At 59.0% G+C, this 14,678-nt stretch overlaps 2 protein-coding genes across 5 annotated transcripts in view; both read left to right on the top strand.

The window, feature by feature from the left end:
- The window catches only part of RPTOR (regulatory associated protein of MTOR complex 1), a 92,498-nt gene extending 85,496 nt beyond the window's left edge, over positions 1 to 7,002 (top strand). For all 4 annotated transcript variants that reach the window (XM_065035124.1, XM_065035127.1, XM_065035125.1 and 1 more), the window contains 4 exons: positions 42 to 128; positions 2,479 to 2,595; positions 3,085 to 3,214; positions 4,596 to 7,002. In XM_065035124.1, coding sequence (XP_064891196.1) covers positions 42 to 128; positions 2,479 to 2,595; positions 3,085 to 3,214; positions 4,596 to 4,664 — 403 coding nt within the window. In that variant the 3' untranslated portion in view covers positions 4,665 to 7,002. The remainder of the gene's footprint in view (positions 1 to 41; positions 129 to 2,478; positions 2,596 to 3,084; positions 3,215 to 4,595) is intronic.
- Positions 7,003 to 7,463: 461 nt separating this feature from the next.
- Positions 7,464 to 11,755, top strand: CHMP6 (charged multivesicular body protein 6). The gene is made up of 8 exons (XM_065035128.1): positions 7,464 to 7,614; positions 7,915 to 8,024; positions 8,511 to 8,598; positions 8,774 to 8,860; positions 8,970 to 9,035; positions 9,281 to 9,361; positions 10,033 to 10,087; positions 11,441 to 11,755. Exons 1-8 carry the CDS (start codon positions 7,552 to 7,554, stop codon positions 11,491 to 11,493), a joined length of 603 nt encoding a protein of 200 aa, XP_064891200.1. The 5' UTR covers positions 7,464 to 7,551; the 3' UTR covers positions 11,494 to 11,755.
- The last annotated feature ends 2,923 nt before the right edge of the window (positions 11,756 to 14,678 follow it).

Raw genomic sequence — 14,678 nt, 5'->3', positions numbered from 1 at the left:
CCACCTCCTGCCCTTCCAACCGTTCCTCTGTTGTTCCTCAGCCGGGTGATGACGTACCGGGAGCACACAGCCTGGGTGGTGAAAGCCTACCTGCAGAAACACCCCGAGGGCAACATCATGAGCGTCAGGTAACAGATATTTTCCCCTTTGAGCTGGTGTCTCTTAAACAGTTTGTTTTCTCTCTAAATTCCGCCTCTGGTGTTCCAAATGCTAAGAGAGTGAAGCTCTTTAGCTTGCTGTTTGCTTCAGTAATTAACCGCCGCGCCAAGCTTGGTGGAGAGGGGGCAGAGCGAGCGGTGAAGCTTTGCCGGGAAGCCCGTTAGTGAGGCCTGAGAGTCGCCAGGGAGGTGGATTTGCTGAAATCACCATCACGAGGCGTGTGAGGGAGGAATCGAGTGACCCGGGAACCCGAGCTGCAGACAGTAAATCTTGTGGTTGTTCTTTATTGCAGGGTCATTGCAGAGGGAACGCGAGAGGGAAGGTGGTGTTGCATCTGTTGGGCATATTGCTGTGCAGGATTACTTTGCTGTCTGGCAATTTTCTGCACATAAATCCATTTCTGCTGCCTGGTAAATACGGTGGAGGGAGAGCAGCACATACTTATTTGGCCATTAAAGAACAGCAGAATATAATTTGTTGTCACAAAGCCGCTGTTTGCACACAAAGAGGCTCTTTTTCTTGATTACAAAATGAAAACAAAGCATAATTTTCTGAGATTCAGAACATTCCCGAGGTGGGGGGTTGGCCAGCAGAAATGTATGAAGATTTTCAGAAAGGGGATTATGCGAGGCAGCTGCCAGATTTGCCGAGCTCACATATTAGAGTTTTTAATCTTCCCCCCGGTAACCTCCGTCGGCAGCCCCGGTCAGGCCTGCGCGCTGGGCCGCCCGCGCCGCACCTGGTCCCTCTGCCCAGCTCCTGGGGCTTTCTGTGAGAAACTGCTGGACTGGAAAAGACAGGTCTGCTCTCATCCCAAAGGGACTCGGTTTGGTGGGACAAGCCGCCTTGCTCCGTTTCTCCCAGTTCGCGCTCTCCTTCACTGGCAGCGAGATCCAAGAGCAGCAGACGCCAGGGCGTAGCGAGGCCTCGGTGTAACTATTGCCTGAGGAGCCCCGAGGGTTGTGCTGCGGTGCAGGAGCCCTCTGAAGCTCAGCAGGACTTGTCTCTGGACCAGGGTTGTACCAGGGCTGGTGACACTGAGCCGGGCCCAGGGCTCCCTGGACCTTCTGGATGTCTGGTTTGGTAGCTTAGCTGTCGCTGATTTGGTGTTGCCTGTTGTTGTTCACCTGGGATGTGTTTCCCATGTGGTCCCTCATCACAGAATGTCACTTCTGTTTTAAGGCTCTTGCCTCATCTTCCAGTACATTCAGAACCAATTTTGAGTCTTATTAAGGTTCAAAGCTTTAAATACATTTACTGTATATTTGATCTCCCTCAAACAATGTTTCCATCTAGTTTTTAGGATCTAAATCAACATCAAATTTAATTTGTCTTGAATTTAATTATGTGACAGCTGGAGTTGCAGCTTCTTATAATGATATGAGTGATCCTGTATAGCAGCGTTTTGATCAGTATTAGGAATTCCAGAGGTAAAGAAAGCAAAGGCAACGTGCTTCTTAGTGCTGTCATTGTTCTTCACTCTGTGGGCAACTCGCAGTTGTACGGCCATCAGTGACTTGGGAAACAACCACCCCTTTAGAAGGGTGGTACCAAAGCCTTGCTCCTGCTGCCCGTGGAGTAAGGTCGGGTTAGTTGTCGTTGGATTTACTTTCCACAAGAGACTTTTCTGTTTGTCTTTCTGTGCGCCAGTCGCCCCGTCCCTTCCCAGGGGTTCAGAAGAGCAGACGTGCAGCAGAACCCGGGGCCACGGGCAGCGCTGCCCCCTCCCCACATTCTGACGGACGGGATGCTGCGCTCCAGTCACTGGTGTTTGGAAGGCGCTCGATCTCTAATCGCAGCGTCTCACCGCTGCTGCTGTTGCTTCCCCCTCTCTTTGCGGATCAGTCGTTAATGGGGCTGCCGTTACGCCCGCCCCAGCGAGTGCTTTGTGCAGTGGGGGCTTGTGCATCCGTGTCCAGACACCGGGCAGAACGGATGGGACCAGCAGATCCCGTCTGGTTTGAGTCTTCTAATACAATTTCCTGCTGTGAAAAGGAGAAGGAATTTGGGTGTGACGTGCAGCCGGGTGTATTGAGGATGACACGACAGCAAAGGCACTTAGCGATGAGCTGTGAGCGATAAAGCAATAACGGCTCGGTCCTGAGGCGGCGCAGAGCGGTTTGCGCAGCACGTGACATTGTGTGGCTGTACCGGGTACAAGGGACATCGGTGGGGACTCGGCCACGCTGACGGAGGCGGCGAGGGCGCGTCTCCTGTCCTCGCTGTCCGGAAGCGCTCAGCTCACACGCGCGGCTCCGTTCCGTGGGCTGCGGGCTCTGCTCTGGTGCCGCTGACGCTCTGGAACTCGTGTGTTGGCAGTGTCAACGGAGACGTGCGGTTCTTCGACCCCCGGATGCCCGAGCCCGTGAAGGTCCTGCAGATAGTCAAAGGACTGACGGCCCTTGACATTCACCCACAAGCCAACCTCTTCGCTTGGTGAGTTCTGGTTCCATCTCCCGCGTCCCTGGAGTGGACAGAGCGGACAGTTTGTCTGTGCGGACACCGTTCCTGGGGTTTTGCTGGTTTTGTTTAAACCTCACCACGCACAGTGCAGCTTCATTCCTACATTTGCAGCTTGGGTGTTTTCTCCCTTGCACGCATTAGTGCAACACCAGTGACTGGGAGTGGTGCTGTACGGTCATACACTCCTGCGTCACATCCCTCTTCCAAGTAAGTGTGTATTTGGGGCTCTGAGCCCCGTATCCCGGGGGTTACAGGGATCTGCTCTCGGTGCGTGTGCCCCAGCTGGTCTCTGTCTCATCCTGCAGCGTGACGGGGAGGGTGGTCCCAGCCCTGCTGAACTCGGTCATTCCCGTGCTCTGATGGGCAGCTCCATCGACTCGGCTGAGCAGGGGGCTGCAGGCAGCAATACTGTTGTCACCACGGCATTCCCAGTGACACCATGTTCTCTTTATTCCCCTCCAGTGGCTCGATGAATCAGTTCACTGCCATCTACAATGGGAACGGGGAGCTGATCAACAATATCAAATACTATGATGGTTTTATGGGACAAAGAGTTGGAGCCATCAGCTGCCTGGCTTTCCATCCTCACTGGGTCTGTATTCTCTCTTTTGGGATTTTGCAGTTTGTGTTTCTTAGCTAATGTGCGTGTTGGAGGCGGGAAAGGTGCGGAGGGAGGTGCGGCCCCAGTCCCGGCTCCTGAGGATGCTCGAGGTGCCTCTCGGTCGTGCCCTCGTGGCTGCCCCAGACGCCCAAGCTGGCAGCGCCACCAGAGCCGCTGGGTGACAACGTGCAGGTGGCCAGCGGCTCAGCCCTTTGTGCTGCCGGATCAGGCTGAAATGCCGTGTACGCGCGGCGCTCCAGGTGGCAGCGCGGCCCAGCTCCGCCGCTCTGGGGTGAATTCAGCTGGAGCTGGAGCAGTCTCTCACCTCCTGCACGCCAGACTGTCCTTGTTTATTCCTCTCCTTGGGGCGGCGGGCTCACCTCCCGCTCCGGGGCGGCTTTTTCACCGCCTTATGTGAGACCTAACGCGGCAGAGAAACTGCACGTCAGAAGAATGAGCGAGCTGCGAAGGTTAGAGGCATAAGCTGATAAAGCCCAGGATGAATCAGAGTGAAAAGGAAATTTCAGAACATGTCACAGCTGAGGTGACTCTGCAGTGGTCGTTAGAGAGAGAATCGGGTTGCTACTTAATTAGGACATAGGTGCCCATCTGCATTATGGACTTGTGCTCACCCAGAGATGAGAGTAAATAAAGGAGATTGAAAGCCTAAGAAAACAACGTGAATGGATAGGAAAACCAGGAGGAGGTTGAAGAAGGCGTTTGGACAGGGAGGTATTTTAGAAGCCTGCAGATCAGAACACACATTTGATACGTGATGGGAAGGGCCGGGCGGCGGGAGGAGCCGCGCCGGGGGCAGCGGGAGCGGGGGACGCGTGTCCCCGGGGGCAGCGGGAGTGGGGGACGCGTGTCCCCGGGGGCAGTGGGCACCGGGGCGCTCGGCGTCCCCGCGACCTCCAGACGCCACTGTGCGAACGCCCGATTTGGCCGTCCTGCAGATTGGGGGTGGTGGACGAAGCGGCTGATCTTTGGAAAGGTTTTGCTCTTTAGACAAGCAAACCAGCCCTGGCCAGCGCAGGTCTCCATGCGGGGATCGCTCCTGGGCCTCTCAGCAGAGGAAACGCTCGTTTTCAGCCCAGGCAACTGCTCCTAACTACCAGATTTGCAGCCATTTAGAAAAATTATGTTAGCAGTTGGCAAGTAACGGTCGCTATAATTTATCCCTGTGGCTGGAATGGGCACATAACTCGCCGGGACGCCGTCGGCGCCGGCAGAGCTGTCGTCAGAGCCGCGCTGGCAGGGGCACTTAAGAGCTCGGGAGCATCTGGGCGTTCTGCTGGGGACGTGGACGTTTCCCTCCGCCCGCGCTCGGCCGCCTGACGTGTGCGATTGTCCCCGTGTGCTCTTTCCGCAGCCTCACCTGGCCGTGGGCAGCAACGACTACTACATCTCGGTGTACTCGGTGGAGAAGCGGGTCAGATAGCGGCCGGAGCGGCGCCGGAGCGAGCCCAGCGGCAGGGCCGTGTCTCACCCACGTGTACATAGTGAAATTATCGACTTGAATGTTTAGCGTTGGCTGCTGCTGCAAACCGTAACTTGAACATTTTTTTCTGACTCAGCTACTGATGATGTTGACAAGGGGAAGAGAGACAATCTCCTTTTTTCTTTTTTCTTTTTTTTTTTTTAATTCCAGCTATATCCTCTAAAAGCTACAGAAAAGGAATGTTTTATTTTTGTTTCCAATGGTTGGCTTCTCTGTTAGAAACACGGCTCCTGAGCGTGGAAGACCTGGATGAGGCGATCCCCTTGAAAAGGGTGTTCTGGTTTAGTCTTTGTTCCTTTGTTTTGCTGGAGCGTCGGTGGCTGTGGGACTGCAGTCAGGACTCACCTGCAGCTCCGAGCGCTCGGCCGGACACGGGACCCCCCGGCTGCCGCCCTGTGCCCGCGGCGATGCCTGCGAGCTGTCCCGCCGCACAGCGTCCGTGCTCCTGGCAGGGAAGCGTCTCCTCCGCGTGAGCCTGGTCCCCCCGCAGCGTCCTCTCCAGCGGAACCGGGGCAGGAGGCGGCGCGGTGGCGAGGGAGCAGGAATCCCGAGGAAAGGGCTTGAGGAGGCGATGGGAGCAGGGCAGGATGCCACCCGACCGCAAGGCTGCACGTGGAGGAAGAAGAGGGGGAAGGGACATCTCTGACATCCCAGCGCCTGGAGCAAGTCACCCACGTAACCACTGTCCCCCCAAGCACATGCACGGTGAGGAGGTCGGGGGTGTCTCGGTCACTGTTGCTGCTGTGGTCACCGACCCTCTGCCCGCGGGGAGCTCACAGACACGCGGGCAGCGCAGGAGCTCGCGGTCGGCACGGGCTGTGGCGCTGCCGTGGGCTGACGCTCAGCACGGGCTGTGGCGCTGCCGTGGGCTGACGCTCAGCACGGGCTGTGGCGCTGCCGTGGGCTGACGCTCAGCAAGGTGACGGCCGGCAGGATTTGCACACTGGCTGCGCTGTGTGTGCAGCTGCACACGGCGTGGCCGTGGCCGTGGCCGTGGCTCGTCCGTCCGTCCCTGCACACCTGGGCATGGAACCACACGTGGTCTGAGCACAAGAGAATCACTGAACAGGGGAAGGTGGCAGGTCCTCCTGCTTGGAGCAGAGCAGCTTTGTCCCAGCCCTCGGGGGAAAGCCTGCTTCGCCTTCCACCTCGAATAATTAATGTTTCTGTCCCTGGAAATCGTGATGGCTCTGGGGGTGGGGACAGGGCAGGCAAAGCCACAGGACCCACAGGACACGTTTCCTTCACGTGGTGGCTGCGGTTTAACCGCTAAGAACAGAACTTGCACTCTGCAAAAATCACTGCGGCGACAAAGCCTGAGCTGCTGAGTCCGGGGGTCGCCGGTTTTCCTCCCAGCTGGTGTTGGGGGGTCTGCAGGCGCCCAGCAAACCCTGCGGAGCGCGGCCGGCCCGGCACTGCGCCTGGGACACCGCGTTGTCCTGTTTCCTGGTGTGCTGAGGCAGCTGGGCCATGCTGGGCGTGTGGAGGTGGCCCGGTGGCCATCGCGGTTTGGCCCGGTGGCCGTCCCAGGCTGCAGGGACACCCAGTGCCAAGTGCCACCCGCCCGTCCGCACAGCAGTGCCGGTGAGCGAGCTGGGGCCGCGGCGGTGGAGCAGCTGCCAGCGCCGGGCGCCGTGTCCTCACCCTGAACACTGTCCCTGTCCCCCGCTGCCGGGAGGCCAAGGGCCGCTTCACTGGACGATGAATCAAAGGCTTTAAACTTAAGAAAAACTACCTAAAAATCCACTTTTGAGCTGCCAAAAGTTGAATGATGGTGTAACAGAGCTGTGCCTCTTCCCGACTGCTCCCGGGCCGCGCGGGTGCCGGTGCCAGCGGGTCATGTCCCCTCCGCCCGGCCGTGCGGAGCCGGGTTTGGCATCTGTATGTAACCGATTAACATACACAGCTTAAAAATACACAACACAGACAATAGATTTTTAACTTCTATCAGTGTATTCATTTAAAGAACAGGGAGTACCTGGCGCAGTGGGCGGGTGCGTGGGGCAGCTGCTGCCAGGAGGGGGTTTTTAACTAACCCGACCTGTTGAGCTTTCCTGTGAGCGTGTGCGGGCTGTATTTCCACAGGTCTGGTGCAGAGATTCAATCATGGAGTTTAACCCAGGATCTGGAGAGCATCCTACCTAAAAGTTCACTTATCTCTATTTATTTTACAAAAATAAAATTTAAAAAAATATATTAAAAAATCCACAGGATTGTAATGTGAGAGTAAAACAATTACAAACAAATAAATGGTTAATAAAAAATAAATGCAGAAACACTTCCCGGTGTGAGGCTCGTTTCCTGGGGCAGATGTGGGGAGGGGGCACCAGGGCACATCTCAGGGGTACGAGCCCTGTGATTTGGGGCATTTCCCCAGGGAGCAGCAGCCAGTGTCACCGGGACCCCTGAGCAGGGGACACTGCACAGGCTCTGGTCGCTGGGGCTGAGCAGAGACCTGGGGGACACGGGGACGGGTCCCTGCAGGGGCCGGTGGGGACTGCGGTCTCCATTCTTCACCACCCACAGCCCTAGAGCACCCCAGCCCCTACAGCGCCCCATCCTCACCCCTATGGCCCCACATCCCCTATATCCCCCCATCCCCTATATCCCCCCGTACCCTATATTCCCCATCCCCTACAGTCGCCATCCCCTACATCCCCCGTTCTCCGCCCGGTCCCGCAGCGCCACCCAGTGGTTCCTGCTCGCCGCTGCACCGCACTCGCCTTCGCGTTCTGCGGGGCCGGGCCCTGCGCGGCCGCCGTCGCGGGGGGCGTGGCCGGGGCGTGGCGGCCGCGCCGCCCGGGGCAGGAGCGGCGGCGGCGGGGCCATGGGGAACCTGTTCGGGCGGAAGCGGCGGAGCCGCGTCACGGAGCAGGACAAGGCGGTGCTGGTGAGCGCGGCGGGGGAGCGCCGGGACGGGGCCGCGGGGGCGGCGGGGCCCGGCTCGGTCAGCGCCGGCGCGTTTCCCCGGGGCCGCTGTCCCCGCCCGCCCCGGCGCCGGGGAGGGGGAGAGGCCGAGGCGATCGTGTGTCTGTAGCGGCGCCGTTGTTGGTGCCGCCGGTGACACGGGGGGAGAGCGCGGGGCTGGGAGCGGGAACGGCCCGGCGCTGCCCGGGCCCGGCTGGTGACAGCTGTCCGTCCCTCTGTCCGTCCGTCCGTCCCTCTGTCCGTCCGTCCGTCTCTCCACCAGCAACTGAAGCAGCAGCGGGACAAGCTCCGGCAGTACCAGAAGCGGATCAGCCTGAACCTGGAGCGGGAGCGAGCGCTGGCCCGGGAGCTGCTGCGGGGCGGGAAGAAAGAGTGAGCGGGGGGCGGTCCTGGGCCGGGCAGGGCCGGGCCGGGCGCGGGGCCGGCGGGCTGGGAGGTGGTCGCGGGTTCTCCTTTCAAGCTTTGTACCTGAAGCCCAGAGAGCCGTTCAAGGCCGGTGTTAAATCAGGGCCTTGAAAAGCGTCCGTTTCTGCCCCACGCTGTGTCGGTGGCACCCGCGGGTGCCGGGGCCTCGTTCTGTGTGGATGGGCTTTGTTTGGCACCGCCGCGGCACGGCTGGCCCCGCACACTCCTAACCCACACGGATACACCTGCGTTTTCGGGTACGAGATGGTGAACATGTGACTCATTCGTTCATCCTTATCCTCCACAGCAGCAGTTCAGAGATGTCACTTAGTTCACACGTGGGTTTTTTAACCTTTCTGAAAAAGCACCAAAGAAACACGGCTTTGATGTGATTTATTTTAGGCTTTTTTTTCTTTTCCCTGTGCTGAGTTTCGCTCCTCCTGTTCTCTGCAGAAAAGCCATGCTCCTGCTGAAGAAGAAGCGTTACCAAGAGCAGCTTCTGGATAAAACGGAAAACCAAATCAGCAACTTGGAGCGGATGGTGAGTGAGAAGCGGCTGCTGTGCGCTCGGCGCGAGTCTGGCCCGGGGCTTCCCGCTGGTGCCCGGAACCTCCCGAGGTCCCCGCGCCGCTTCTCTGGGGTCTGGACAGTCCGTACCCGGCACGCGATGGGAATGTTGCAGCCCGTGGTGTTTCCCGTTTTCCTTTCTGTTTCAGGTCCAGGATATTGAATTCACCCAGATTGAGATGAAAGTCATTGAGGGGCTGAAAATAGGCAACGAATGTCTGAACAAAATGCACCAGGTGCGTGTGGCTGGGGCGGCCGGGCCCGGGCCGGCGCAGAGCCCCGGCTGTTGGCAGCAGCCTCCGCGCAGGCCTCGCTCATGGGTGGATTTGTGGCTCTTTTCGTCAGGTTATGTCAATAGAAGAAGTAGAAAGAATAATAGGTGAGACCCAGGATGCCGTGGAGTACCAGAGGGTACGTACGTGTGCGCGAGCAGTTGTGGGAGACACCGCCCGTCGTACGCGCTGGCGTGTGCGCGGTTCCCAGACTCGTCTCAGAGGCAGATTGGGAGTTAAATCCCAGTTTCCCACAGAAGAGGTGGCCTTGCTGCCTTCCCCCGGGTCCGCGGTGCTCTCCCTCGCGCGTGTGCCGCGTACGAGTCGCGGAGCTGCTTCTGCTGCACTGTTATTCGCTGGAAAATGTCTCTCCTCTCTTTCCAGCAAATAGACGAGTTGCTGGCCGGCAGCCTGACTGAGGAGGATGAAGATGCCATTCTAGAAGAATTAAACACTATTACTCAGGTAGGACTAGCGTGATTTTCTTGTAATTACTTTTTATCCACAATTTGAGGAAGCTGTTTGTAATAGGGGAGAAAGAACCTTTTCCTTCCCTCTCAAGAGCTTTTCGTATTCTGCCAGAGAGCTCAGTTACACCTATTGGTGCCCAATTATTGTGTCACCAAAGATGAAGCTAATTGCTCCGCACCAGGGTCATTTGGAATGGGATGCTGCTAGGGGTTGTACTTTAGTTGCTGTCTGCTGCACTCAGCCGCCCTCTGTCCTTACTGGGTGTCTGTTCCATGTCACTGGATGAAGATCCGGAAGGTCCTGGGCTGTGCTCAGGTGACACAAGTCGCTGTTGGTCACTGTCCCCGCCATCTCTGTGGTCCCTGTGCTGTTCTGAGCCCTTGGTGGGCTCTGCTATGGGAGATGAGCAGCCAGAGCGGACTGAGGTGGAGGATCTGCCGCCAGCGCTGATGTGAGGAGACTCGGAGCTAATGCAGGGTCCTGTGCGTCTCACCGAGTCCTCACACAAGCCCGTGCTCTCTTGCTGGGCACTACTGAGGCCCGTAACCCTCGTGAATTGCTTCTCTGTTCCCAGACAGTCCGTGCACAAAACGCTGGTGCAGGGCTCTGTGCCCCCCGGCTGGCGCGTGGGTGTGTGTCATGTGTTGTCCTCGATGTTCTTGCAGGAACAGATGGAGCTTCCAGAAGTTCCTTCAGAGCCTCTCCCGGAGAAGACCCCAGGTATGTTTGCTCTGTGCGCTCTGCAGCTTTGGCTTCTCATACTTCTCAGTTCCACAACACCCTGTTGTGTCGTCCCAGCAAATGTGAAGGACCAGAAACGTTCTGGTTTACAGCCCCGCTGATCTGGGCTGTGGGGCCTTTCCCACGTGGCTCTGGCAAACCTGACCCTTCACCGCACCGTGAGCTGCAGCTCCGGTCTCTGACAGAGCATCTGGTCGTTGCTGGTGAGGAGTCCCCTTGTGGCACGTCTGCTGTTCATGTCACACTCTGGACGCACTGGGAGACCCCAGCTGCCTTGGGACCCCGTGCAGGGCCCGCGGTGAAGCTCCACGAGGAGCTCGGTCCTTGGCTCTGCGCTTCGCCCAGACGGGACTTGCTGCTGGCACTTGAACAGTCCCCCCGTGTCATCCCAACCTGCCGCTGCGCAGGAACACAAGTCGTTGGGAACACGGATGTCAGTGTTCGTGCTGCACAAAACCGGGTTTAGCTGAGGTTTGTGACAACTTGTAGCTCTTGTGCCCTCACGTCAAGTAACAACAGTAGCTCTGAACCAGCTGGAGGAGGATCGCTGGGTTCCCCGTCCCAGGGCTGTCAGAGTGGGAGCTGCGCACAACCGGTGCCACGTGCGGGTTTGCTCCTGGGCGACCCACAGCCCGAGCTGCGGGGTCTGTGCAGCTGGGCATGGACTGGGAGCAGTGACCCCCTGCTGTCTGTGCTGAAGAGCTGCGGGCGGAACCTGCCCCCGGAGACGGAGCGCGAGGTGGAGCTGGACCCGGCGGGTGCCAGAGCACACACCGGGCAGGGTCTGTCTGCCGGGGAGCGGAACGCTGAGGCTGGACCGGGCTGCTTGTGCAAAGCAGGAGCTGTAAGAGCAGTTCCCTCTGCGCGGAATCTGGCCGCGAGAAATCCGGGCTGTGGGGGCTGGTTTCAGTTTAGCACTTGTTTACTCGTGGGCTGGGATCGGGTGTCAGCCCTGTGCCTGGGCGGCAGGTGGCCAGAGAGCTGAGGAGCTGCCCGCGGCGGCGGAGCCTCGTCTGGACCTGCGTCTGGGGCCAGGGCGGAGGGAGGAGCTGCTCTGCCCAGGCCGCTGTCCCTGGGCTGGCGGCAACTAAAGCTGTGTCGGGTGCGTTCTGAAACTGGGGTAATTCTTCAAGTGCCGTGAAAAAGAGGGACACACTGCGTATGTGAAATTATTTATAATGAACTTTCATTGCTTTAGTAACTTTCCAGGTGTGGTGCAAGCATTTGTTCCTCTGCAGAGAAGTGGATTATGAGTCCCAGTTCTTTCACAGGAGATGCCGGGGGATGATGTGTGTTCTCTGTTTCTGTAACACGTTTCTTTTCCTTCCACAGAAGCGTCCCCCGTCAAGAACAGGCCAAAGCCAGAACTGGTGTTAGCATCTTAACTCCCGCTGCTGGGGACTCCCCCGCGCGCTCAGCAGGACCGTTTGCGTCCCGGCGTGTGCCGGGAGCAGCGGCGCTCGGCAGCGCCCCAGCTGTGCTGGGCGATCGGAGCCGGGTCCCTGCGCGGCGCGGGGAACCTCAGCTGATTATTGCTCTTGTATCAAGATTATTTTCTAGTGCTTTCTTTTTTGTAACTTAAATTCTAAACTCACTCAGCAGCGCTGTCTCGGGATTAAACAACAGCTCTCAGACTTCCAAAGGAAATGCTTTCTTTAGGTTTGATTTTGGTGGTGAATCTGCCTTTGCTCTGACCTAATCCCCAGGTGTCTCGTCCTCGGAGCCGTCGCGCGGGTGAAACGACTGTCCCGGGCTTTGGGCTGGGCAAGAATGTGCTGCTGCCCCCAGGAGCCCTGCAGGTCACCCCGGTGCCTGTGCTTGGTCCCTTTGCTTGTCCTCTGCTTGTTGTGGTTGTGGAAGAGCTGCCGGTGTCTCTTGTCCTTGTGTCAGTCGGACGGGCCGTGTCCAAGGGTGCGAAGAGCGGAGTGCGGGCGCCCTGGTTCTGTACCAGACAAGAGGTGTGAAGCCTCTCAAATCCACGTTCACAAGCCTCGGCTCGCCCTGTGGCGGGCGGGGAGGCCGGTTCCTGTGCCGCACGGGCCGGCGCGGGTGCTGAGTTCTGTGGAAAGCTGCCTGGCCGGCCAGGTGGTGGGCAGATTCCGCTGTTCTTGGAAGCAAGCTCACTTGCCAGCTTGCAGATGCTCTTCAGGACACTGCAGATCTTGATTTATTATGTTCTTGAAGCTGCAACCCTTGAGCCCTGTTTCTGCGACAGCAGGAGGACCTGGGGGGTCCTTGGAGACCTTTGGTGGCTTTAGGCCCGTGGGGTTGTGTGATCTGGTGCTGGACAGTAGCAGTAACCCCAGAGCCTCTGCTGCTGTCCGGTGACGGTGGGTCAGCAGCAGCTCTGGGTTTAAGTCGGGCTTTCCGTGCCGTGTCCCCTTGCGACGCCCCAAAGCCCGGCCGGGTGTCCCCCCCGCGGGGGCTGGGGCCGAGCCCTGGGCTGCTCTGCGGCTGCGCTGATTCCACTGCGCTCTCCCTTCGTTAATGTTTCAGGTCCCACAAGAGTTGGACCCGTGTTTACTAACCAGTGCAACTTTAGCAGACAAGTAACTTTGTCTGGAGGGGGTGGTGTGGGTTTAAGGTGCCCCTTGTGCCGATGCTGAATGCACTGGTGACTTTGGTGGCGTTTGGAGCAGCCGAACCCTCCCCAGGCGTTCCCAGCCCCGGGCCCGGCTGACCCCGTTGTGCAGCCCGGGACGCTGGTTCTTGGTGCTTCCCGGGGGCGGCAGCGGGCGCGGGGGGGATTGGTGCCGCAGGGGTTAACGCGGCTCCCTGCGTTTGTTCACGCAGCAAAGAGGCCGTTTACTGAACCAACAGGAAAGTTTGGAGCAGATTGCCAGCAGCTTCCTCTCCTGCACCAAACAGATTGTGCTGCGTCTCCTTGAGAGGAAGAGCCCGGCGCGGTGTGTGACCTCGCTGTGCGCTGGAACAATGAGCCACTTCCAAGGGTTCCACCAATTCCTCTTCCAGCCCCGTGTTTTCACAGTAGGTGTTTCGGATGGATGAACAGGAGCTGTTTTCCTCCTCCCTCCCCTTCTCACCCCCCGCTCCTGGGAGACCTGTGGGCAGGAAACTTCAGAGCAGGCTCTGTGTGCAGTAAAAGCCAATCCTGTTTGCCTGGGCGGCCGGGGAAGGTTTGTCTGTAACCCCCAAAGCGGAGCCTGGCACAGCGCGGCGGCCCGTGCAGCGGGGCTGGGGTAGTTAAGAGATTCTCTGCTCCCATCGTGCTGGGGCGCCCAAGCAGCCGACAGAGCCCCCCATGCGTGAGCATCGCCCGGCTCAGACGGGTCTTGGTGCAGGACAAAGCAGGGGGGGCTGAGCCATCCCCGTTACTTTGGCTTTGGGCCTCCTGTGCCGATGGAGCAGGGGACGCCCGCGGGTCTCTCAGCCGCCCCGGCCCAGGGTTCCCGTGTCCCCGGGACAGCAGCTGCGCCGTGTTCAACCGTGTTTAATTAACACTCCCTCGTAGCCGCCCAGTGGGTGGGAGCTGGCACCCCGCAGCGTGTGCGGAGCAGAGCACTTCCAGCTGTGTTTTACTTGGCCAGATGTTTAGTTAAATAGAGGAGTGTCCTCCCTTGAAGAAAGTCGTTGAGGCAACATTTCTTGTTGCTAATTAAACCCTGGAGAATATGAGCAACCTCACGCTGTTCCTCTGCCACCCCCACGCAGTGCCGGAGCCTCCGGGTGCCCCCAGCCCTGGCACGGCCCCCGCTCCGCACTGGAGGGGCTCCGGCCACCGGACAGACACCACGGCAAAGCGCCCCTCGCAGACACAGCACGTGTGACGGTGACAACGAATCTCAGTCCCTTCACGTTCACAGGAGCAGGTGATTTGTCACTCCTCCTGCTGGTATTTTCGCAGCCGGATCCAGGTGCCGTGGCATTTAACGTGACTGGTGTGGCAATGCCGGATCGCTGCCCGGCGGGGACGGAGCAGCTCTGCAGGGACACGGCGCTGCCTGCCCCCACCGCCCCTGCACAGACCGTCCCCGTCCCCTCACGGACCCTCCTCCTGCCAGCAGCCCCGGGACCAGCACCGGGAGCGGGAATTGCTGCTGCATTACGCAAGCGGCGTCGCCTTTAAATAGACTCTTATTCAATGTTGTCCGGGAGGCAGCGGAGCAGCCGAGCATCAGCGCCCTTCGCTCGCTGGGGCTTTGTTTCTCCTTCGCCCACCCCCACAGTGCGCTGGGAGTTGCTGGAAGTTGGTCTGGGGCAAAGGCCCCGAATCCTGGGAGCTTCTCCCCCCTCCTTGTTAACCGGCAGCGGCCCTTTCGCTCGGGGTTTAATCGAATTGTGTAACGCAGCGACCGTGGCAGAGCCGCGGCCGTTTCTATGCCAACACAGCTGGATGGCAGCGCTGCCTGGGGAGGCAGAGGGGCTGCCTGCGGGGGACACGGCTGCACCCCTGGCGTGGCTGCGCCCCCATGGGGCTGCACCCCCGATGAGGCTGCACCCCCCGCGGCCTCAAATGTTTCCCAAAACACCCGTGGAAAAGAAAGGAAAAGCCTGGAGGCAGCTGACTCGCCGGCCTTCTGTAGGATGATGGGATTGTTGAGGTTGGAAA

This window comes from Columba livia, chromosome 18 (assembly GCF_036013475.1).
Source record: "Columba livia isolate bColLiv1 breed racing homer chromosome 18, bColLiv1.pat.W.v2, whole genome shotgun sequence".
Lineage (NCBI taxonomy): Eukaryota > Metazoa > Chordata > Aves > Columbiformes > Columbidae > Columba > Columba livia.
This window is presented reverse-complemented; position numbering and strand designations above follow the sequence as displayed.

Coding starts and splice junctions, on each gene's coding strand:
- CHMP6 (XM_065035128.1), top strand. CDS start 7,552: ATGGGGAACCTGTTCGGGCGGAAGCGGCGGAGCCGCGTCACGGAGCAG. Junction 8,861..8,969: donor GTCTGAACAAAATGCACCAG/GTGCGTGTGGCT, acceptor TCTTTTCGTCAG/GTTATGTCAATAGAAGAAGT. Junction 9,036..9,280: donor ATGCCGTGGAGTACCAGAGG/GTACGTACGTGT, acceptor CTCTCTTTCCAG/CAAATAGACGAGTTGCTGGC.